The following is a 25,179-nucleotide window of genomic DNA, read 5'->3' as shown; positions in this document are numbered from 1 at the left end:
CCAATTGTTTCATGCTTTGGAAGATGAGGCACACCCCCTATGTGGGTCTTTGAGAAGCACAAGTCTTCTGCAGCTGACAAGCCCCGCCACCCACAGGTCCACACACACATTCAACACACTCTTGCCCCGTGTGCACACTCCAACTTCCTGAAGTGGACCCAGTCTCTCCACAGCAGGAGCCCCACACACTCCACTACTGCCCCACACTCTCCACTCACTCCTTGTGCACCCCCTGCCCCACTGAAGTGGGCTCAGTCTCCAGGCTGCAGAGAATCCAGTCACCAATCTATGCAGGCCCACAAGTTGCCTGAGGGCTTGTTGTTGGGTGGGGCTAGTCCCTAGGGTGGGCTCTCTGCCCTGGCTGAGCTGGATTAAATTGGTGCTCTAGTGGGTGGGGCAGCCCCTGGGCTAGCAGGTCCCAGGGAGAACTCCAATGGTGTCTGTGTGAGCACGCCCACATCAGGCCATGACAATGGCCGCTGCCAATGTCCCAGTCCCTGGGGAGGTCTCATCTCTCACTGCAATGCACTCCGAGCCTACCAGGTGAGTCTCTTTTCCCCAAATCACTGTGCACCTTTTTTTCTGTTGATTTTAGGTTGCTTTCTGAAACGGGTGAGTCTGCACGTGGGCCCTTTAAGAGCCAGTTTTCATTTCTTTGTGAACCAGCTTTTCTGGGAGTACTCCCCAATGTTTTGGTAGCAGGCAAAGTCAGATATTATGCCCCTGGTCTCGATTGCACTGGGTCCACAGAATGTCTACAGTGGCAGGGCTCTCCGGCTCAGGGCCCTGCTCATCCAGGGAGGGCTGGGTACCTTTGGGCTGCTCCCAGGCGGCCGTGAAGCGCTGCAGCTTGTGAAGGCGGCATTTTTTCTCTCCTGAAGGGAGTTTCTGTGTCTGCCACCTCAATTAGGATTGTCCTTTGTTGCAGGAGTTCCTCTTATCCAGTTTTCAGTTCTGTCTCAGGGGTAATTTTTCCACGAGTAGTTGTAAATTGGCTGTGTTTGTGGGAGGAGGTGAGTTCAGAGTCTGCTTACACCACCATCTTGAATTCTCTCCTAGATTCTAGGACCTTAAGTTAAAAATTTTATGGTCCATTCTCCAGGGAGAGCATGATGGGGCTGTAATTTACTCATCAATTTGTCTCCTACTGAGATCAAAGTTTGTAGCTTTCTCTGAGACAGATGAAACAGAATATTTTCATATATGTGAGACAAGATGTGAGTAGTTAGGATTCAAATGCTTCATTATATATAGATGGTCAGTTGAGTGGTCTGGCAGAGGCCATCAGGATTCAGGCATTTCTGCCTTGAATGCGAAGTTCTCCAACTCTGGAGTGATTCAGGTACATCCTTGGATTATGTGACTCTCAAGAGGACTGCAGTCTGGTATCTGGTAGCAAAGAAACTAAGTTGCAGTTTCCTTGGAAGACAGAGGCTGGAGGGTTATGATGATCAAATGATGATCAAAGCCTTGAGAAGCTATTCACATCAAGATGTCAAAGCAGTACTTAAATAATTCTATTAAGTATTGATTTTCGTTATTGGGGTTCTCTCACGCTACGTAACATGCTGTTTGATATTTTAAGAAAGATCCCTCTACTTCCTCTTTTCGCTTCATTAACGTGACCAGCTATACTCAGAGAAGTACCTTGCTGAGTTCACTCCCCAGCTGTAGGAACCAGCCTGTCTTCTAAGAGCTGCTCCTCCTCGGGCTCTCAGAGCAGTTTTCCATGCTACTGTGGGCGTCCTTGCTGGTTCTCGGTAAGTGATGGAGTGGAAGCCTTTGCTTGCTGAGAAACCTGAACTTCTCCATGAGCAAAGGCCTCTCCTCTGGGCTGCTGAACAAATGGATTTTACTCCCATTTCAGAATAGTAGAAAATGAGCAAAGGGGGAAGATATTGATTTAATGGTATGAGAAAAAAAATTGATTTCCAGAAGTGTCTTCATCATTTGCTTTTAATTGCCTACAGAAAATTCTTCCTATTCCAAAAATGGGCTTATTTTCCATGTAAAAAAACTATAGCTAGATTCAGTTACCTCCCTAAATACAGGTCATGAAGACCCAGGGTAAAAGATGAACTGCGTCCCTTGTGAAAGGACCATGTCCTAATTGTGAGCTGATGTAGAATGATCTTCTGCTGAGAATAGTTATTTCCTTCTCTGTGTTTAAGATCAAACCTGCTCTGATGTTTGCAAAGAGCATGAGAAGAGAAGAAATAAGATGGTTTCCCTTTGATTTTTATCTTCCCTGCTTCTGTACTATTTGTCAATATTTGTCCAAATGAGGTTCTCATTTCCTAGTAGCTCAACCTGGGGAAATAAAGATCTGTCAGTCATTTGCATGCTAAATCTTTATTAAGCATGTTTGTCTTGTTCTCAGCTGTATCTCCAGACTCTAAGTATGGGAAGAGTTATTAGTGTGGCTGGCTCATCATGGGAACTCAGTAAATAGAGAATGACTGGGTATATTGGACATGGTGCAGTGCGGGGCACTGCAGAGAACTCAGGGACATGGAGGACATGGCCTCTGCCCCCAAGAGCTGACTCCCCTATAAGGAAATTGAGTACAGATGCAAGAATATTTGACTTGGCAGTACAAGAAAAATATTACTCAATAGGTCATAGGATAATGTAGATGATAATAATTAATTCCTGCTGGTAATAATTAATTCTTGCTGAGCCCTGACTATACCAGATACTCTTCTAAGAATATTCCATGTATTAATTTATCTAATCTTCTAACAATCAGTGAGATGGAATTGCTATGAACCCTATTTTACAGATAAGGAGACTGAGGCACAGAGATGGTCTCTTGTCTTAAGTTTCATGCAGTAGTACAGTGACAGTGTCACGGCTCGGACCCATAATCTAACATTAGAACTATGCTTTTAACCACAACCCCATCCTGCATGTCCAATTATGAGTTCCAAATGAACTGTGATGGTCGTGTTCTGAGTCAAGAGAAGAATGAGGGTGCTACAGCCTAGAGGCATCTGAGAAGGCTTCATGGATGAGGTGGGATTTCATCTGGGCCTTAATGCATGGGTGTGACTTGACTTCGCTTGGTACTGAAGGAAGAGAATGACATTCCGGGCAAGAAGATAGTGAAGCCAAGTCTTGGCAGCAGCTTCAGTCATAATAAAAAAATACTGACAGCAAGTGTTAATTGAAGACTTGCTAACTTAACTCATTAAAATAAAACTATGAGGCCACTTTTTGGGCCCCGTTTTACAGATGAGGGAACTGAGCCTTGACGGTTTTATGTAGTTTGTCCAGGATCATACAGCTGAAAGTCAAACCTGTTTCTGCCTGAGTTCACAGCCTGAGCTTTTGGTCATGGCGTTATCTTGCTTCTCTGTGGTGGGTGGAACTGGACGTGTTTCTCCTCTTCTCTGTTGGAAGAAGAGTGCGGGCAGGTGAGCTCTCAGGATGCAATGGTTTGGGGCTCCTTGCCTTGTGCTGATGTCTGGCTCCTGACTTTTGCAGCTCCAGTCGGTGGACCAGTTGGTAAGTCTGCCTTTTCTTTTCTCTCTTATGTTTCTAGATCCTAATAACCATTGTGTGTCTCAAATACTGTAAGAAGAGGCCTTGTTGTCCCTGCATCCTTTTCCTGAGGACTGCAGGCACATGAAAACATCACTCTGCCTTGTAATTATGACCTTAAGAGTTTGGGAGTTACACTCTCGGACCAAACCTGCCATTGTGCTGGATGAACTTGAGGGGCCTGGGATATATGTCATGGAGTTCAAGGAGAGGGGGTGCCCCCACCTGATGTGGGATTCTAGCCAACCTGACAGAATGCATAGAATCCTGAGATGGGAAGGAGAGAAATAAGCCAATGTCTCCATGGGGGAGGCTGGGGTACAAACAACTTGACTACTTCTCCATATCTCCCAGCTCCAGCTCAACAAAGCACTGCCCTATCCATGTGTAAGCAATTTATCCCAAACTTCAGCACAGGAGGTAGATATTTTTCTGTTAATAGCTCAAATCATGATGACTTTGAGCCCCCATCCTACTGGTCAGCAGAAAGTCCAGCTTTCTACTAGAAGCTGTCTCCAGGTACTTTGGCAATCCCTGTGGATTCCTTCAAGTCCATGGAGTCCATCCTGGGGGCTGCTTGCTGTCAGCTCCCACCAGCGGGAGCCACAGCCCCTTGGTGCACAGTGTCCCCTGCAGTTCCTGGATCTACAGTTCTCCCCTTTAGTGCTGTGGACACAGACCATTTCCCACAAACCCCTGCCTAACTGGGAAGAGATAGTAACTTGGCAACACTTTGCTAATGGTTCTAGGATGGAAAAACAAGATACTGAGAGTGTTTTACATCAGCTACTAGATGTGATTAACCTCTTACCCACTAACTCCATCCCAGCTTCAGGGAGGCCCAAACAAGATGTGTCTCCTCCTGGCCATAGGGCCACTGGCATGTAGCAGGGCCAGCTTACCTGGACCAGTGAGGAATCTGGCTGCTTACACCAAAGGAAGTCCCTTCCCTCCAGCACAGGACCTACTGCCAAGTCTCCATTCTCCCAAACCCAGGTGCTTCCCAGGAACAGAGACAGTGGGGATTTCTATTCGCTTCAGGAGAAACAACCCTGTACCGACTGTGGACACAGGATAGTCTGAACCAACCTCTAAAGAGAAAGAGAAAAAAAGTCTGCAGAAACATAAGAATAATTTACATTACCAAATAGAACATTTAGCTTCTTCATCTAAAACAAGCATTCAGGTTACTCTACAGTTTTTGCCTCTAAACAGAGGGAGACAATTTCCTTTACATTTGAGTATAACTAAAACACCTATTTGGGCAGTTTTTCCAGAAAAAGGTAAGAATATTTAAAGTCTCAAGCTTTAAAAAAGCAATTGTTTGTAAGCCCAAAATGTAGACATCGGTCTCAGCATAAAGGTACTAAGGAAAAAAAAACACACTTAAAGTGATTCCACTTAAAATTTTACAGTAAATAGCGTGCCCCCAAAATTGAGATTTTATTTTTGAAAAATAAAACAATACAACTAGAAATCATTTGTTTTATTTTCTACTTCACAGAATATAGGTTACCATAGGCAATTTGTAGAACAAAGCATGAACCTAATATTAATTTTTTTTTTCTTTTTGCTATGTGGTCGCTGCCACAGCTTCAGGCATCATGACTGTTCAAGGCAGGAAGTGGGGGAGGGGGATGGAGAGAACTGAAACTGTAAAAGAGCTTCCCAGTATGCTTCTCTCCTTCCACCATAAAGGAAAAACATTCCCCCAGAATCCCTATCCCTTAGTCCACTTCTAGCCTTGTTCCTCTGACATCTCTTTATCCAGAACATGTGTCTGGGAAAGTTAGTGCTTCAGTTTTTCAAACCCATTGGTGAGCAACAGGCTTGAGAGAAGGGCATTGGGACTGACTTTCAGAAGCCAAACACGTATTTTCCCTAGTATTTGTTTCTCCTTTTTGATTGTTAACAGATCTTTTTTACTACTCTTGTCAGTGACTTTGTGAGCCATCAGAACAGTGGTCCCACATAACTTTTACCAACTTCATGAATTACTGCATCTTTGCAGAATCTGGAATACCACTTTGCAATCAATTTTCTTTGTATACCTGGTGAAAGATTAGCCTATCAAGGCACTGATCTTTCAGCAGGCTGGGTAGTAGCAATAAAGGGAAAGGATGCTTGAGTAGATGTTTCCTATCATGTATAAATTGACTTGTAATTACTTTGTGTGGTAATTACTCAGGGAAGGAAAATTTTTCCTCTATCCTCTTACGTTTTATAATGGGGGCCTGCAAATTAAACTGACAAAGACAGACTAGCCAGAGAAAAGATATTTTTATTCACTACTTGCAGGAGAACACAGAAAAGTTGAGGCAAGAAGGCGGTTGGAATTTGGGGCTTATATACCATCTGAATAGGGAAAGGGGAAAGGGAGAAGGGCACTTAGGGGAGAACAAATGACTTTTATGAAAGACAGAAAGGCTATGAGAGAGCAGATGAGAGCTATGACCGTTTTCTGACAATATCTGTTCAGGTGTGCTGCACTTCCAGTCTCTCGTGATAAGAATCAGTCTTTCCTAGTTGCTCCTGGGGAGGCGATTTATGACAATTGAGTTCTCTCGTGAGGCTTTTAGATAGATAAGGGTGTTCAGAATGAAAAAAAAAAACATATATAAAATCTATTTTCAAATGCCATCAGCTCAAAATAATTTTTATGCCATGGTGGTATATTCCGGACGCCTTCAGTTACTAGCCCTCACAACCTCACAACTACAAAACTCAGAAAATAAGCACTGATATAGATATAGTCTTATATCTTATAGATAAGACAGAGCCTCAGTAACAGTTTCTTGTTGGGGAAATATAATTCAAAACAAAATCTTCTCCCAATCCAGAAATCTTCTCCACAAAAGATTAAACAAAATATACTTTTATTCTTAAATAAGCATTAAACCAGACTGTGATGTGCATCACAGATAATCCACTAAGAGGTTGCAAAGACAGAGACAAATCTCGCATTCTTATATAGCCATTCAGATACGAACTGTTACATACATGTTTTCAAGATTAAACTAGCTCTCAATTAAGAGGTCTTGACAGCACCTTTTGTCACACGTAGTTCATCCTATCTTTATCATGATAATCAGGGAGACCACCGTGTTAGCTAATTGGCTTTCATCCAGAGGAGGAATAAACCTTTCATATCTTTAGGGCTGGAGATCGTTTTGCATATTGGAGCAAGATGCCTTCCAAACTTAGGCTCTTATCCTCCCACAGGAATTGGGAGACAGGGAGCTATCCTAGATGTCTCCATTTTGAAAAGACAGGTCCTCTTGAGAAAGACATTCCAGAGTTGTGAGACTAGCAAGGGGCTTATTGAGCCACTATAAAGATTTATATACATTTGAGAGAAATTCTGAAAGAAAAGAGAGAGACTGAGAAGCCTTTTCCCTTATTTGCAACAAGGAGAATTAAACTTCGATGTTTTAATTTGTATTTACCTTTACATTCTCCAGCTTCTGTCCATCAGTGTTTCAAAGATCTTAAAGCCTGATTTCATGCAGGGCCCATATTTTACTGTCATGAAAGAGTATGTTCGAGGTTTGGGGGGATAGGACCACCTAGCTCCTCCCACACTCATGCTCTTTGTAGCTATTCAAATATAATTCTTACTTTGGACAATAGCCTGCTCGCCTCTCCCCTACCTATTTCTTGTTGGTAAAAATACAGCTTAGACCCTTTTCTATAATTGCATAATTGACCCCAAAATTCCTACACTTCCTCCATCACATCTCCCACCCCACCACATGCCCATGCCACACAACTGCTCATCTTAGAGAAGTGTCTGTAACATCTCAAGCCCGGGCAGGAGGGAGTCCAGGAGGAGTCTACTTGAGGACCTGGTCCATCAGAAAAGGTAAGGGGGTTGTGGGCCTCCCATCACTGATCTTCCATGGTGAGTCGGTCCTGCTGAGGTTGCCCTCTGAAAGGCCAATCTGCTTCTGTAGACCATGGAGCAGCCCCTGCACCCCTGGATAAGGTGGGCACAGCTGGAGAACCTGCAACCTGTGGAAACAGTAGCCCTCCCAGGAAACTTTTTAGGGATTCTCCAAAGCCAAGTCCACCTGTCTGTCCCACACAAACCACTGTGGTGGGGGCTACAGGCACCTCCACCTCAGACTCATTTCTCTTCTCCTCAGCAACTGCACCCAAACCCACGATTTCCCTCAATCCTCCATGGACCACCTTCTTCAGAGGACAGAAGGTGAATCTGACTTGCAATGGATTTCTCCTCAAGGCACCAGGGAAAATAGAATGGTACTGGCGGTACTCTGGAAGAGAAATACGAATGGAAACCCCAGGCAACACACTTCGGGTCCGTTTTTCTGGAGACTACAAATGCCAGGCCCAAGGCTCACTGCCAAGTGACCCTGTGCGCTTGCTCTTTTCTTCAGGTGAGAAAGAAGATGAATTAGTTAAAACTTTTAGAAATGGTCTCGGTACATCTCAGCTCACTGGAGTTTCCAAGAACTGAGGTCCTTCATTTCACCCTAACACTTGACCTCAGCTACCTTCAATTTCACATTCTCCCTCATGGTCTATAAGTGTTTTCCTAGCTATTATTGCTATTAGAATTTAAAATTAATTTAATCAACAGACATTCTTACACATTTACATAGTTAAGGAAAGAAGTTGGTTGTAGGGGATTCAAAAATGAAGCTGTCTTAGATCATGCCCTCAAGGACTTTATAGCCTCCTACAGGAGAAGTTACACATACATGAATGTACTGAGCACAAAGCAGAAAGTGAAAAGTCCCATAAAACAAGAGTTCAGAGGCGGGAAACCTCCAGCCTCAGGCCTTGTATCTGTCCCCACCTGTCCTAGTATCTGTCACTTCTCTACTCCTACGTTTCTCTCTAACTGACACTCATTTCCCTTTCTGTCCAGCTTTGCCTGCTGTAGAGGTAATGGGTTGGATTGCTACACAGGCTCTGCTCTGTAGGAGTAGGCATTCACTGCAGTCAACTAAGAGAGAAAGGATAGAACTAATGTCTAATTAGAATCTGAAGAGCAAGAGAATGTCCATAGTGGACCACATTCACTGTCCCTCGACCCTGGATTTGTGGCTGTGATAATAAGCCTGCTACATAGCAGATTCTGATGCACTGTGATGCTTCCCAGGATATTTCTCCAAAAGCAACCTCTTGGATGACTCCTGCTCTGAGTTTTGATGAGCAAGTTGGTGTTGAGCTTTGCCGTATTCAATGACATCAGGGATTTTGATCACACCTCCTCTCAGCTTTTTCTCTCCATATTAGAATCCTTATATTTTTAATTTGTCTTTGAATGATTAAATAAATGTGCTTGGGATTTATTTAGGAAGTGTATCTGAAGCATGTCACTGATTTGGAAGGAAACGGGTGAGCTTGGGTCAGGAGACTAAATCCTGTGGAAGAAATAAAGAAGAAAACAACAAAGCCTTTGTAACTCAAGATACACAGAGGAAAGAGGAGTGCCCTGAATGACATATCTTGTCTCTGTGTGGTTTCCAGACCTCCTCATCCTTCAGGCCCCACATTCTGTGTTTGAAGGTGACGCGTTGGTTCTGAGATGCCAGAGAAAGGGGAAAGAGAAACTGATTGCTGTGAAATACACTTACAAAGGAAAAGTTATCTCTAATTCTAATAAAACCTTGGATCTTTTGATACCACAAGCAAGTTCAAATAACAGTGGCTATTACCAATGCATTGGATCTATGGACAAAAATTATATACTTAGATCAAGTTACAAACTTATTAAAATTCAAGGTAAACCCTTCATTTCATATAGATTTGCTTAGTAATGTCAGGGTGGGGAAATTGGGTATGACAGAAGGGGATTTGTGTGTTGATATCAAAACTCTGGATAAATGAGAAGGCTAAGTCCTCCAGGAGGCAGAGACAGCGGAGTAATTGGACTTAAATAAAATGTGATAGAAGAGTCGATAAGTTTATCTTGCTATGTGTCTGAAGTTTCGTAGGACTGAGAATCCAAGCCTGCCTCTCCCAGGGTTCTAAATACCCTCCTGCTGAGAACTTGATTCTCCTCTTCTCTCTAGAACTATTTCCACGTCCAAAGCTGCAAGTCACAGCCTCCCAGCCAACAGAGGGAAATTCTGTGAACTTGAGCTGTGAAACACAGCTTCCTCTAGAGCGGTCCGACACTCGGCTTCACTACGTCTTCTTCAGAGATAACGGGGTCGTCCTGTCAGACTGGAGCACATCCCCAGAACTCCAGATCACAACCATCTGGAAAGAAGACTCAGGATCATACTGGTGTGGTGCTGAAACAGTGACCCGCAGCGTCCGCAAACAAAGTCTCCCGCTACAGATCCGCGTGCAGAGTGAGTGTTGGAGAGCCAGGTGGGCTGGCTGGGGCTGTGGCATTTTCCCTGACTGCTCCTTCTTGCCCTATGGGGGTAGGGACTACCCAATACAGATGGATTTCTCATCCTGATGGAGGCACCCGGCTTAGACTAAGAAGTGAAGTGCTATAATAAAAGAAATATAAGATTTCATTTCCACTTCCATTTCTGTAAAAACTCAGTCTTCCTTTGAAACTCTATCACCTCGAAATGATGGAGATGATCCATGGAGTTAGATACAAGAGTTGGGGAAAATAAAACAAAAACAAGAAAACAAGGTGTCCTGCTACTAAGTTGACAGATTTTAGAATGTCAGATCTTGGGGCAAACTATTTAGGAGATAAGCATCTACCTCTTCCTAATCAGTAGCAACAAGTAGTAATGTGAGTGCCTGTGATGTGTAAAGCAGAAGAGAAGGACATACATACATACACACAAAGATAAATACGATGAGTATCAACTTGTCTTAAGTACCAAAGCAGGACTTCTGGAAATGGGTGTGGTCCATACCAGTGCCGTGATGGCCACTATTGCTGTTACCTATCATTCAAAACAATCCAGACCTCCAGCTAGGACATCAGACAAAACCCAAATGCTTCTCCAGAGTTAGCCAATTTTTCTCTCCTGGAGCCTTGTGTGTTAGGATGGAGAACTTAAATTTAGTGATGTTCTAGGTCCAAAATCCACAGTCTGTGAGCTACAATGCTAGCAACTGCTAAAGAGTATATCTTAAGGTCACATAAAAAATGACCCTGTCCAACATCCCAGCCCTGCCCTCCCCACACCAGGCCCTCACTTGTCATCTTGTGTGCACACAGGAATCCCCGTGTCTGGAGTGCTTTTGGAGACCCAGCCCCAGGAGAGGCAGGTGGTTGAAGGGGAGACGCTGGTCCTTGTCTGCTCCGTGGCTGAAGGCACAGGGGACACCATGTTCTCCTGGCACAGAGAAGACACAAAGCAGAGTCTGGGGAGGAAAAGTCAGCGTTCTCAGAAGGCAGAGCTGGAGATATCTGTTATCAGGGAGAGCCATGCCGGGGAATACTACTGTACAGCTGACAATGGCTATGGCCTCATCCAGAGTGAGGTAGTGAACATCACTGTGAGAAGTAAGTTTTAACCTCCATTTACCTTATTTATTCTCAACTTTCTCAAATTAGGGGTGGGCATTGCCAACCCTATCTTTGTGATTCTTCTTTTTCTATTTTGCCGTCTTCTATTGCCACAGACAATTTCTTCCATTAGAATATTAATAATCCAGGTTATGATGAGGTCCTACTACGAGGTAATGTTGGCCAGGAGCCACTGTGCACCTTGGAGATGATTTTGTGCCTGTAGTCTGATCCATTGTGTGTTGATCTCAAAGAGCATCCTTAACTCATTAACGGTGTTTTAGGGTAGAGTACAGTTCTATCATCCTAAGTGTCAACTATACTCTCCTTTCAGTAAATCATCCACAGCACATCAAACCAGTCTCCTCAAGTATGATAGAACCAAAGTCACAGGGCATTCCTTTACTCCATTACTGTAGGCCTGAGAGAATCTCAGTACCCAAATTGTATGCAGGTCACGAAACCCACAGGAGAGCAGATACAGAGCAAGTTATATCCACTGAGGAGATAAGCCTTCCTTTGGGATCCCGCAGTTCAAGCTTATGTCTTTCTCTTCCTCTGTCCCCAAGGGACACAGGGCAAGTCAGGTTCCCATTCAGCTTCCTTGGCACTAAGGAAATGGTTTCTACTAACTGAAGTTCCTCATCTATCTCAGATTGCATCCTTGGCTAACCTATAAAGCTAGCTTTTATTGAGGAGCTACTAGAAAGCTAGATTTCCTTGCCTTTTTTTTTTTTTACAGTAAAATTCCTCAAAAGAGTTAGCTCTTCTCATTCTCTTTACTTCCTCTTTCTCTCAAACCCATCACGATCAGGCTTGCTTCATTCCACCAAAATAACTCTTGTGAAGATCACTTGTGACCTCCATGTTGCTCAAGTCAATGGGCAACTCTCAGTTTCTGTTTTACTTGACTTATCACCAGCTTTTGACACAACTGATACTTCCCTCCTTGAAACACTTTCCTCCTTGACTTCTCAGACACAATTCTCTCTCAGTTCTCTACATATTCATCAGATACTCCTTTGAGGTTTTCTTTGCTGGATCCTCATCATATTTTCTACCTTTAAATTTTGGGGACTCCCAGGGCTCTGTCCTCAGACTTTTCTCTATCTGTGCCCTCTCTTTAGATCATCTTACACAGTATTTAAATGCACTTATGATTTCTATATGCTTATGATTCCCAAATTCAATCTATAGCCTAGACCTCTAGTCTGAACTCAAAACCCATATATCCAAGTACTTAAATCAACTACTCTGCAGGAATGGCTAATTGGGTAACTCAAACTTAATTCATCGAAAACCAAACTGTTGATTTTCACCCAAAATCTACTCCTGCTTGGAGCCTCCCCTTGGTAAATGTTAAACTCCATTCTCCTAGTTACTCAGGCCAAAAAATCGAGCATCATTCTAGACTCTTCTTTTTATTTCATCCTCCATATCTAATCTACTTGCAAGTGCTAATGGCTCTACCTTCAAAATATAGCCAGAATCTGACTAATTTTCACCACCTCCACTGCCACCACCTGATCCAAACCGCAAGCATTCCCTGCCTGAATTATTGCAATAACACCTTAACTGATCTTCTACTTCACTCATTGCTCCCCACAATCTATTCTCAACACAGCATCAGAAGCAACTCTCTAATTCATAAGTCAGATCCTGTTACTCTTCTGCTCAATACCTTCCCCTGGTTTCCTATCTCCTTGAGAGTGACAGCCAACATCTTCTCAGCGGCCCACCAGGTCCTGATGATCTGACCTCCTACTACTCTGACCTATCTCCTCCACTCTTCCCTCACCTTTGCCACTCTACCCACCATGGCCTCCTTTCTCTTCCTCAAACATTCCAGTCGCACTCCCACCTCGGGGCCTTTGCACTGTTTTTCTCTGATGTCCTCATGCTCACCATCTCACTTCCTCCAGAACTCTACTCACCTTTTCACTGAGACCTTCCCCAACCACCCTATATAACATAACAGCTCTTCACCAAGGTGCTCCCTCTCCAGGTCCTGCTTGATTCTTCCTCACAGCACGTACCACCAATCGCCATGCCACATAGTCTTTGTTTGCTGTCTGTTCCCAGTCCTCCCATATGAGCCTCAGGAAGGTAGGGCTTTATTTTGACTACTATTGTATCCCAAGTGCTTGGACTAGTGCTTAGCTCATATTAGGTATTCAATAAATATTTGATGAATGAATGAATTTTATATACATCGTTTTTGTTGATCATGTTAACAATCCTAGAAGATAAAGATATTATCTCTATTTTGCAGAAAAAGAATGTGAAGCTCAGAAAGGTTTGGTAATTTGCTTAAGGTCACAAAGGTTATAGCTAGCAGCCCAGATTTGAACCTCAATGCAATCATTTAGCTCAGAGAGACAGAGAGTATTGTCAAAGTTCTCCAAAGAAGTACCACGTAATCAAGTACTCATCATCAACCATGCTAAATAAGCAGAGAACTGTGCTGTTTATGTCAGTGGTCAGCCCTGACAGAGCTGTGAACCTAAACAGTTTGGTTAGTGGCTCTGGGAAGGGCCTGGTATGCTAATGGCCCAGCTGCTGCGCAATTTTCCCTTCAACTCCCTGGAGGCAAGTCTTATAATCAAGCAGAGTCCTCACAGGCCAGGGGACTGACATATCTTCCCACAAACGGATGCCACAGGAGGGTCTGTATGTCGCTCTTGAAATTTCTTAGTGAGCAGCAACATTGGGTGTGATTCCCAGCAGAGAAGGGTAGAGATTGAGCAGAGTGTTATCTTAATGGCATTCCAAGAATCAGCCGGGGAGGGGAAGAAGATAGCAGAGCTGAAAACTGCCAAAGGACGCCCCCTGAAGACTCTTGAATGCCCTAAAATCCAGAGTGACACTGAAGGGAGGAGTGCTGCTTCTCCAGGAAGGCTCTTTACTGAGAAGTTTACCTTGGGGAGCCCCAAGTTTGCAATCCCTGAAGAGGGTAATGGTGAATTTGTTGGTCATTCACATCCAAGTGTGAAATTACTCATCTTCCTTTTGGAGGTTAAGGTCATCAAAATGAATTAGCCTCTTTTGATCCAGTCAGTGAACTAGTCACCTCACACATGTAATTTCACTTTACTCTCACAACTACCTTGCAAGGCAGATGTCATTGTCTGTTAAGGAAACAGATGATCTCAGGGATTAAGCAGATGTCAAGGATTCAGTTGATGTATGACGAAGCAGAAATTTCTTCCTAAATCTTTTTTATTCATGGACTGTATGCAAAATCTCTGTGCTTAGAAGTGACAGAATTTCTAGCAGGAGAGAAACTCTGAATTAGCCTGGAGTACTAGGCTAATGTGGGCTCTCTTAGCTCATGCTGCTGTAAGAAAATACCATCCACATGGTGGCTTTAACAACAGAAATTTATTTCTCACAGTTCTAGAGGCTAGAAGTCTGAGATCAGGGTGCTGCCATGGTCAGGCTCTGGTGAGAGCTCTCTTCCTGGCTTGCAGACAGCTGTCTTCTTGCTATGTCCTCACATGGCAGAGAGGGGGAAGAGAGAGAGAGATCTCTGGTGTCTCTTCTGCTAAAGACACTAAGTCCATCATGAGGACGCACCCTCATGACCTCGTCTAAACCTGATTACCTCCCAAAGGCCCCATCTCCAAAACTATCACATTGGGAGTTAGGGCTGCTTCCATGAATGAATTTTTCAGGGGAGCAGTTCAGTCCATAGACTGGGCTGAAGTTGGCTGGGGTGGTGCTGAGTGGGAGCAGACCTAACTTGTGGGTGTGTCCCCTAAGCTGATCAGAGGACAGCATGAGGTTCCTGAGGGCCTAGGGCATAGTATGAGGGCAACCAAATAAGAGTTAATACTTACATAGACATAGCACTTGTCACGTGTCAGGAACTGTTCAAAGCACTTTACATATATTAACTCATTTAATCCATCAAAAACAGCGCTATTATAGTTACTTATTCCCATTTTACAGATAAGAAAGCTGAGGCATGGGGGGTTTAAATAATTTTCCCTGGCCACACAACTAGTAAGTGGAGGAGCCAAGATTCTAACCCAATGGTCTAATTCTAGACTCCATGTCATTCATTTTTTTCCCACCTTTATTGAGATATAATTGACATACAACCTTGTGTAAATTTAGCGTGTACAAAGTGATGATTTGCTATATGTATATATTGTGAAACGATTATCACAATAAAGTTAGTTAACGTATCCATCACCTCACAGTTACAATTTTGTGTGTGTGTGTGGTAAGAACTTTTAAAATCTATCTTAGCAACTTTCAAATATATGATACAATATTCTTAACTATAATCACCATGCGTACATTAAACTCCAGAATTTATTCATCTTATAACTGGAAGTTTGTACCCTTTGACCACCTTTATACATTTCCCCCCTCCTCCAACCCTTGCCCTGGCAACCACAAATTTGTTCTCTATGAGTTTGCTTTTTTTTTAGATTCCACATATAAGTGAGATCATACGGTATTTGGCTTTCTCTGTCTGACTTATTTCACTTAGCATAAAGCTCTCAAGGTCCATCCATGTTGTCGCAAATAGCAGGATTTCCTTCTTTTTAATGGCTGAATAATATTCCATTCTACACGTGTGTGTGTGTGTGTGTGTGTGTACATATATATACGTGTGTGTGTATATATATATATGTATATCACATTTTCTTTATCCATTCATCCACTGATGGACACTTAGGGTGTCCACGTCTAGTTATTTTAAATAATGCTTCAGTGAATGTGAGGATGCAGATGTCTCTTTGAGTTAGTAATTTCATTTCCTTAGGATATGTACCAGGAAGAGAGATTGCCGGATCACATAATAGTTCTATTTTAATTTTTTGAGGAACCTCTATACTGTTTTCACTAGTGGCTGCACCAATTTACATTCTCACCAACAGTACACAAGGTTCCCTTTTCTCCACATCCTCACCAACACTTGTTATCTCTTGTTTTCTTGGTAACAGATGTTCTAACAGATCTGAGGTGATATCTCACTGTGGTTTTGATCTGCATTTCCCTGATGATTAGTGGTGTTGAGCACATCTTCATGTAGCTATTGGCCATTCGTATGTCTTCTTTTGAAAAAAGTCTTTTCAGGTCCTTCACCCATTTTTAAATTGGGTTATTTGGGTTTTTTTTTTTTCTTTTTTTGCTACTGAGTTGTATGAGTTCCTATTCTAATTCTGATATCTAATAATTCTAATATTATTAGATATTAACCCTTTATCAGATATATGATTTGCAGGTATTTTTCTCCCATTCTGTAGGTTACCTTTTCATTTTGTTGATGGTTTCCTTTGCTGTGCAGAAGCCTTTTAGTTTGATATAGTCCCATTTGTTGATTTTCACTTTTGTTGTTTGTGCTTATGGTGTCATATCAAAAAAGTCATTGCTGAGACCAGTGTCAAAGAGATATTTCCCTTATACTTCCTGCTAGGAGTTTTATGGTTTCAGGTCTTACATTTAATACATTTTGAGTTAATTTTTGTGGAAGTCCAGTTTTATTCTTTTGCATGTGAATATCTGGTTTTCCCAGCTACTCCCTTTCTATTAAGAGACTATGTTTTCTCCACTGAGTATTCTCTGCTCCCTTGTCAAATATTAGTTGACCGTATATGCATGGGTTTATTTCTGGGCTCTCGATTCTGTTCCAATTGTTTACGTATCTGTTTTTATGCCAATATCAATTTGTGTTGATTATTCTAGCTTTGTAGTATATGTCAGTGGAAAGAGCTGGCTGCCTTTCTCCCCTTTGCCACAATCCACTCAGACTCTTAACTCTTGCCCTCTACCACTTCATAGTGAGTCACTTCCTGTCACATACAGGCTCAGAGCTGAGCTCCCCACAAGTAGAAGGCTGCATCCTGTGCCACATCAGCCCCGGCCTAACCCTGAGGGGCCTCATGAGTCTTAGCCCATTAGATTCCTCCCTGTCCCAGGGCTCAGGACCCCAGGGAAGCTGAAGAAAAGTTTCAGGGCATCAAGGCAATTCTAGGCCCTAGACCTCTCCCTCTGTGGCTCATACAGGCTCTTCCCCCTCAGGTGCTCCGGGTTATAGAACTGGCCTTATTGCTGCGGGAGCCACTGGGGTGTCGCTCAGCATTCTTCTCCTGGCTGTGGCCCTGATGTTTTACTGCTGGCACCAGAGGAAATCAGGTTTGTGGTGTCTCTTACCCTTTGCTAGAGTCCCTGCCTTAGACACCTCAGCTATTGCAGCCTCAGTAACCACCAAGCCACCATTCTCTACCTCACTACCCCAACACTCACAGACATACTCACACCCTTTCCTTAAAGGGCACTTTTCTTAATAGATGCTGTGGGTGAGGACTGCTCATTTCTAGTTTGGTTTACTAAGCCCCAAGTGAAAGGCAGGAAGGAAGTAAAATTTTTAACTTAAAGTTTCAAAAAAGTTTTAACAGTTTCCTTGGGCAGTTTCTTTGGTTCATACAGGCTGGTCAACTAGATACTTCTGCCTATCCAATCCCCCATAAATGGACCATCAAAATAAACCAAAAGGCTCTGTGAAGAAATGACTGGGAATGGGAGCTGGTTAATCTCTCTTCCTCTTCCTCCTCAGAGACTTCCTCGAGTCCAAGCCGGAACCCACTATCTTCTGTTTCAATGGCCCAGCTCTCCACAGGTCAGCCTGCCAGCTCCTCCCCTACCTGGGGGAGAGGGTTTCTCCCTGGTACCACCTGCCACATGCTTCCAAAGTCTTCTTGCCTTAGCCTAGGTCAAGCTAGTTTCAGATGCCAGAAAACTTGGTGTGGAAGACAGGCACAGAAACTTTTTTGGTTCTAGAACAATTACTCACATCCTTCAATTCTGTCTCTTAATTTAATTCAATTCAACTCACCAGATCCTTCTGAGCACCTTCTGTGGGCCTTGCACTGGGCTGAATGTAGGGAGCTTAAGACCTCTGACCACAAATCTCCTTAGCAAGCCCAAGTCGGAGCCCGAGGTTCCTCTGGGCATGACCACAGATGCTCCTCAAAGTCCACCTACAGCCCCTCACTACTCTACAAGAGACAATTTGGTTATTTTCAATATTTCCTGAGGTGTATCAACACAGACCTAAATCTTAATCAAGTCTCAAATAATTGCATATTTAACCCAGGAATGTGTAGCCCTGTTCCCAGCAAGTTATATGTTTTGTTCCATTTTTTTTCACATCATTTTCAGGAGAATTTGGGACCGGGTCCATGTTTGAATTTTCTGGTGACCTCTCTTAGGCAGCTCCTGTGTGTGAAGTAGTATTTGAGAAAGAGCTCCCTCTGCTGACATAAATGTGGCTTTGCTTATTTTGCAGGAGGTGGTTTTCTGAGAGACACAACCAGGTGAGGCCTCAGCTTTCTGGTTTCCCAAGAATAAAATACGCAGAACTGTGGGGTTGCAAAATTAGGTCAAGTGATTTCTCTGTGTTCCTAAGGCTAGGTGCTCCCGTTTTCACATTCATTGAAACAGCCAAAATCACAGCTTGCATAAACCTTCTAGTAGTTTGTATTATAGATTTTGGATGTATTTAGATCAGTTTCTTATCTGAAATTTATCCATTTATCTAAAATGATGATATCAAAGGTTATAGATTTTCTAGGTTATTTATTTCTGGTGGAAATAGTCCTATAATTAAACAATGTATTACTATAACTATGTGTAAAATGACTATCTGTTCTAGATTTTCCAGGGAAGTCACATTTTCTAATAATCTTCTTTTTGCTCCACATGTGCACATATATTTGTCAGATTTTGTGTCTTTAACTTTGGTTTGGAAAGTACGGTCCTCTGCTTCTGTCTGTATCAGTGTCTCAGTCTTAGGTTGTAGCCAGGGACTTGGAGCATGGACTATGTCTAATTCCTTCTTGAATTGTCCAGACAGGATGATGTGAAGACACTACCTCCTGCTGATGAGGTCAGGTTTTTTAACCAATTGTGAGTGGCCATTCTATCTATGAGATGACTGTTACTGTGATGTCAGAGGCTGTCTGGCTTTTTTCCCAGGCAAACTGCCCATACCACAGCCCCAGGGTTTCTTTCAAAATACAACCTGACTCTATATAGACCTATTGAAGGTGTGAAGTTATTCAGGGCTCCCAGTCCCCTGGTGTCTGCTGACTTCCCTCCATTCCCCTGTCTCTATGGCTATTCCAATCTTGTGCATATTATAATGTTCCAGGGATGATCATGTGTTTCTGTGTCTCACAGGAGTCCTCCCACCCCAGGCTCAAGAGGGCCCTTCCATCCCACATGCCCTGCCCCAGTGGAGCTGCAGCCATTGTATGACAATGGTAAGGATTCCCCAGTAGGAAGCTGCTCCCGGCCTGAGCCGGGGAAAGATAATCTGCTTTGAGGACTGGCAAAGCCCCCTGGTCTCCATAAGGTATCCCAAACCCAGACATTCCCAATAAACAGTTGCTTCATCATATGTCCAAGAAGAGTGGAGAGCATGCTTAGGAAAAACATCTGCAGCACATACCACTGCCTGAGACAGCCTAGAAAGTGTTGTTTTTTATTTCCAGCGCACCCCAAAGAGGGAGACTTGGTATATTCTGAGATCCAGTTTATTCAGCTGGGAGAAGAAAGGGAAGGTAAGTCACTGGGGAGAGATTTTGGCTGCAAACTACATTCATTCAAGACATTTTTATTGAGTACTTTCTATGTGCTGGGTACTGTTGTAAGCACAGGGAGTCAATTAGTGAATAAGGCAGATAAAGATCCCTACAGTGTGGTGCTTAGACTCTGAAGAGAGAAGATAGACACTAAAAAATACATAATGTATTTTTTCTGAAGATCAGAACAAAATTAAACATCCTTCTGATAGACATTGTGATCATGAAGGTGTGTGTATGAGGGTTGCCCTTAAGTAATGAATGAATGTTTACAAAGCACCTACTGTGTGGTGAGAACATTTATATATATATAAATGTATATATATATGTAGCACACACACACACACACACATATATATACACACACATGTATATGTTTGGTTAATCCATATAACAACCCTGTGTAACCAATATACCGAACAAGCAAGGTTTATGATTTAATTACAAAAATTTTCCGTCTCCTAGTGTCTTTTTAAACTTTATTTTGTGGGACATCTTCCCAGGCACTCAGGATGAAAATTCTGGCAGCCAAAGGCTTTTCAACACATTCTCTATTCAGTTAGGTAACAGACAATGGTGGACACTTTATGTCACAGTCTCAATTTAGTAGCTAGGATACCTAGTTCAAGATGTTAATCAAAACTTCCCCTCCCTTAGTTCAGGCAAATTTCAGAATGGATGTTGATGGATGGTAGGGATGAGAAGGTGGACAGGACAGAGATGGCTTCTTTGTTTCTTTGGTTGGCCTCCCCTAACTAGCCTGGAGGGTGCTGGGGGAAGGACTTACTCCAATTAGTATCTTGGAAGCTGGTTTCCACTTCTCTGGGCTGGCAGATGCTTATGTGGGCACTCTCCCTTGTGAAGTGCAGGCGTTGTCTCTTCTGAGGTGTCCTGCTGGATCCCTCCTTCCTGAAGTTTCTTTGGCACAGCTGATGCACTTCTAATTCCAGAGTTGTTTGCAGCTCCTTCACTGGCCTCACTCCCAGTTGATCGCATCCAGATTTCTGCTGCTGGAGTCCCTTGGTAGCTGTAAACCCCATTGGACAGGACCCAAAATGACCACACTGCTGCTTGTTCTCTCTCCCACGTGGACCACATCTGTCCTTGGGAACACTTGGACGTTTCAGGTCTGCGCTAATCCAGCAACATTCTTCTGATCCAATAACGAGCTGTGTGTCAGAACTCTCAACCTTGTAGATTGGTGGCTTTCAAATATTTTATTGTAACCCACCATAAGAAATGCAAATTGTGGGGCCGGCCTGGTGGCTTAGCAGTTAGGCACTCGCGCTCTGCTGCTGGCGGCCCGGGTTCGGATCCCGGGCGCATACCGACATACCGCTTCTCCGGCCATGCTGAGGCCGCGTCCCACATACAGCAACTAGAAGGATGTGCAACTATGACATACAACTATCTACTGGGGCTTTGGGGGGAAAAAAAATAAATAAATAAAATTATAAAAAAAAAGAAATGCAAATTCTATTGTTAGCCAGGGTGAATGTGCACACGCAAACACACACAAATACTGACACATAACTGAAACAAAAGCTGTATGAGACAATACTTAGTGTGATACACTCTATTTTCTATTCCATTCAAATTTATTGTTTTAATCAGCTTTTTGAGGTATAATATACATATAATCCACTAATTTTAAATGTACAGTTCAATTAATTTTAACAAATATATACAATCACAGAACAACCACCACAATCATGGTGTAGAACATTTTCAACACTTCGAAAATCCCTTCATGCCCCTTTGCAGTTAATCTCCTCCCAGCCCCACTCCTGGCAACCAATGATCTGCTTTCTGTCCCTATAGTTTTGCTTTTCTATAACTTCATATAAATGGAATCATATATAATATACTGTTTTTATCTGGCTTCTTTCACAACATAATGTTTTGCAATTCATCCATATTCTAGCATATTATAGGGAGTTCACTACTCCTTTTTTTTTTGATATGTAAAATATTGTACATATTTAATGTATACAACTCATGAGTTTGGGGATAAGTACATACCAGTGAAACAATCACCACCATCCAGGCCACAGACATATGCATCATCTCCCAAAGTTTCCTTCCACCCTCTATATTATTATTATTATTGTTGTTGTTGTTGGTATTATGTGTGGTAAGAACACAAGATCTACTTTCTTAGCAAGTTTTAAGTATACAATAGAGTATTGTCAGCTACAGGCACTATGCTGATAATAGATCTCCAGAATTTATTCATCCTGCATAACTCAAACTTTGTACCCTTTGACAATTACCTTCAGTCTCCCCTCCTCCCAGCCCCTGGAAATCACCATTCTACTCTCTGCTTCTATGAGTTTGACTATTTTAGATTCCACATGTAAGTGAGAACATACAGTATTTATCTTTTTGTGTCTGACTCATTTTACTTAGCATAATGTCCTCCAGGTCCATCCATGTTGTCATAAATGGTAGGAATTCCCTCTTTTTAAGGCTGAATAATATTCCATTGTATATGTATATCACATTTTCTTTATCTGTTAATCCATCAATGGACATTTAAGTTGTTTCCATATCTTGGTGATTGTGAATACTGCTGTGATGAACATGGGAGTACAGGTATCTCTTCAAGATCCTGATTTCAATTACTTTGGATAAATACTCAGAAGTGGTATTGCTGGATCATATGATAGTTTTATATTTAATTTTTTAAGGAACCGCCATACAGTTTTTCATAATGGCTGTACCAATTTACATTCCCACCAACAGTGTACAAGTGTTCCCTTTTCTCTACATCTTCCCCAACACTTTTGTTTTTTTGGTAATAGTCATCCTAACAGGTGTGAGGTGATATCTCATTGTGGTTTTGATTTTTATTTCCCTGATTATTAATGATGTTGAGCACCTTTTCAATACCTGTTGGCCATGTGTATGTCCTCTTTGGAGAAATGTCTGTTCAGGTTCTTTGCCCATTTTTTAATAGGGTTATTATTATTATTATTATTTTGACTATTGAGTTGTGTGAGTTCCTTATAGATTTTGGATGTGAATCCCTTATCAAATACATGGTTTGCAAATATTTTCTCTCATTACAAATATTTCCTTTTCTACGTATGGCACCTCACTTGGGAGTTTAAAAAAACCCAGTATCTTTGTACCTAGTAGAAATTTCAATTGTAACCTGATCCTAAACTTATTTTGCAAATGAGATTAAGGACTTTGACCAGGTCACAAAACCAGTAAAAGACCAAGTCTTCTGTTTTGCTGTTATATCTGCTGTTTATAGTGCCTATTACTATATTTGGCCAACATATATCATCTGATCACCTGCTTTGTCTGTCACTTTGATTCTCAGTCATCTCCACTAATCAGGACCTTTTGAATGGTGGAATTAGAACTGCCAACAATTTGCTTGGGTTAATTGGGTGCAGCTTATAGTGTTACCCTGATCATTTGCTGTTCTTCACACTCTGTATTTGACATATTTGTCAAAATATTATTATAGCTGAGCATTCTGTTGGTGGACTAGTTATATTTTAGGCACTTTGTGTATTGATGATCTGTAGTAAGATTTCTTCACCAGTGCTTCAAGGTTTGCATGAAGCCCCTGAGTTTGTATGCAAAGTTCCGTGCATATGACTATTTTTCTGGGAAGAGAGTATATAGGTTCTATCATACCATTAAAAAGATCTATAACCCCAAAAGGTCTATGGTAGGATTATGGTAAAAAAAAGAAACCTCAAGTGTCCCAGGATATATCTTTTTTTCAGGCTCTATCTCTCCACAAAATTACTATGTGTTTCTGATGATTTTATCTTTTTCTCTGAGACTCTTAATTTCTAACATAGTATCTGACAAATCATGCCTGCTAAACATTTTTCTCACTGTGGCTCCATCTCTAAGAAATTGTGGCAATAAAATCAAGAACTAGAATATGCTAATGTAACGTGAGAAAAACAGGGTATACATATGAAGAGCTGTCAATGGAACTTGCTGAGCAATCAGGGGTGAACTTTGAGGTTTGGGGTGAGATGGAGGTGCTATAAGTTAAGAGAGGAAAGAACTAAAACTAAGAGACAAATTGTCTCACATCTGGTAAAGGAAGGGAGTGAGATTTCTTGGCATGGTATTGAGGGAAGACTTTACAGATCAATGGAGCTTGAAAAGAACTTGCGGAGAGCTGGATTAAGAAGTGATAAAACAGAAAATCACAAGCCTTGTAGGGCATGTTGGGGGTCAGGGTTAGGAAAACCTGACAGTCAATGGAAAGGGCTCAATGGCTCCCAGCCTCTGGGCAATAAGCTAGAAGACTGAGTGCCCAGTGTATCCAGGTGCCTGTAATTCAGTGGTTCCCTTTCTCTCCACAGCCAAGACCTCCAGAACATCTTTAGAGGACAAGGTGAGTTTCATCTCCTGTCTATTTTCTCTCCCTCTACTACCTATAGCCCCATACTCCCTTTCTCTTCACAGTTCTTCTTCTATCTTCTTTCCACTCCAGCATGCCTCCGTTGTCTACTCGGAGGTGAAGACACGGCACAGGTGATTCAACTGGAAAGGTCCGCTCTAATGATGAAGATGCCGTGGAAAGTTGCAACAACGTCCTACTCATGTGGCTTGTCCCTAATCCAAAGCCTGTAGCTCAGTGCAGCCCTCAAGGTCTCTGGAGTTACCAGCTGGTTCCAACTTCCCAGTTCTTCTTGCCCATGTGCACTGACTCCTGATTCATCTACTCTGAAGTGTTGATGGGATAGCTCCTGAAAGACTTCTCTAAAATAACCAGGATCCATAGTTAGCTATGGAAGACCCTGTGTACCTGCTCTGAGCCTAGCCTAATGTGTTCCCAAGGGTCTGATTTAGGGAAAAGGAATAAGGAGGGAGAAGGACTGATGTTGAAAAACAGAAGTGTCAACTTTGGTGAATTGGGATTTGCACATAGAATAGAGTGAGTGACTCAGGTCTCTGTTTAATACATCTACAATAATTCTTCCACTGGGGAATCAATTGGTTTCACTATGAGTGGCTGCACAGGTACTTTGCAGACCGTGCATAGCCCCTTCCCTCCTGCTTACACTGTTTATACTGTCAGGATTCAGTTGTAGATGCAAGAACCCACTCCAAATGGTTTACAGAGAAAGAAATTTAAAAGAGGATATTATATACTTTGCAAAATCGTCAGAAGAGTTGGAGAGGCAGGCTGTAGGCTGAGCTTCCAAAAGCAAAAACTAATTATGTTAATATTATTAGAGACAAAGATTTTTAACATTAGAGAAAAGAAACACAAATATAAAATTAAGAAGTTAAGTAACAACCCTCCAAACCCAAATTTGAATTGGAAGTATCTGTTTAAACTGATGACAAACTCTGCCTTTTTAAAAAAGATATTTATTTCCTAGGTCTGTCCACTGAAAAGACTCAGAAATAATTACCAACCCAGTAACACTGAACATCAATTGCACATGTTGTAGTCTCTAAATACTGTTCCCTACTCAAAGGATATAGAGCCACCTTTCTTGTAGGAACTCTATCTTTGAGTTACCAAATAGTTGATGTGAGAATAATTCTTCCAGTAAATAAAGAAGGAATGAAAGAAATAGAAAACCA

General features: G+C 42.3%; 1 protein-coding gene across 1 annotated transcript; it reads left to right on the top strand.

The window, feature by feature from the left end:
- The first annotated feature begins 429 nt into the window (after positions 1–429).
- Positions 430–25,179, top strand: FCRL4 (Fc receptor like 4). The gene is given in 15 exon segments (XM_058539512.1): positions 430–543; positions 1,630–1,760; positions 3,487–3,507; positions 7,689–7,943; positions 9,043–9,297; positions 9,588–9,872; positions 10,712–10,999; positions 17,039–17,152; positions 17,574–17,636; positions 18,306–18,333; positions 19,199–19,281; positions 19,513–19,581; positions 23,946–23,977; positions 24,077–24,114; positions 24,116–25,179. Coding segments are annotated over 14 exon segments (1,746 nt in total). The 5' UTR covers positions 430–543; positions 1,630–1,729; the 3' UTR covers positions 24,300–25,179.

Source organism: Diceros bicornis, chromosome 4, assembly GCF_020826845.1.
Source record: "Diceros bicornis minor isolate mBicDic1 chromosome 4, mDicBic1.mat.cur, whole genome shotgun sequence".
NCBI lineage: Eukaryota > Metazoa > Chordata > Mammalia > Perissodactyla > Rhinocerotidae > Diceros > Diceros bicornis.
This window is presented reverse-complemented; position numbering and strand designations above follow the sequence as displayed.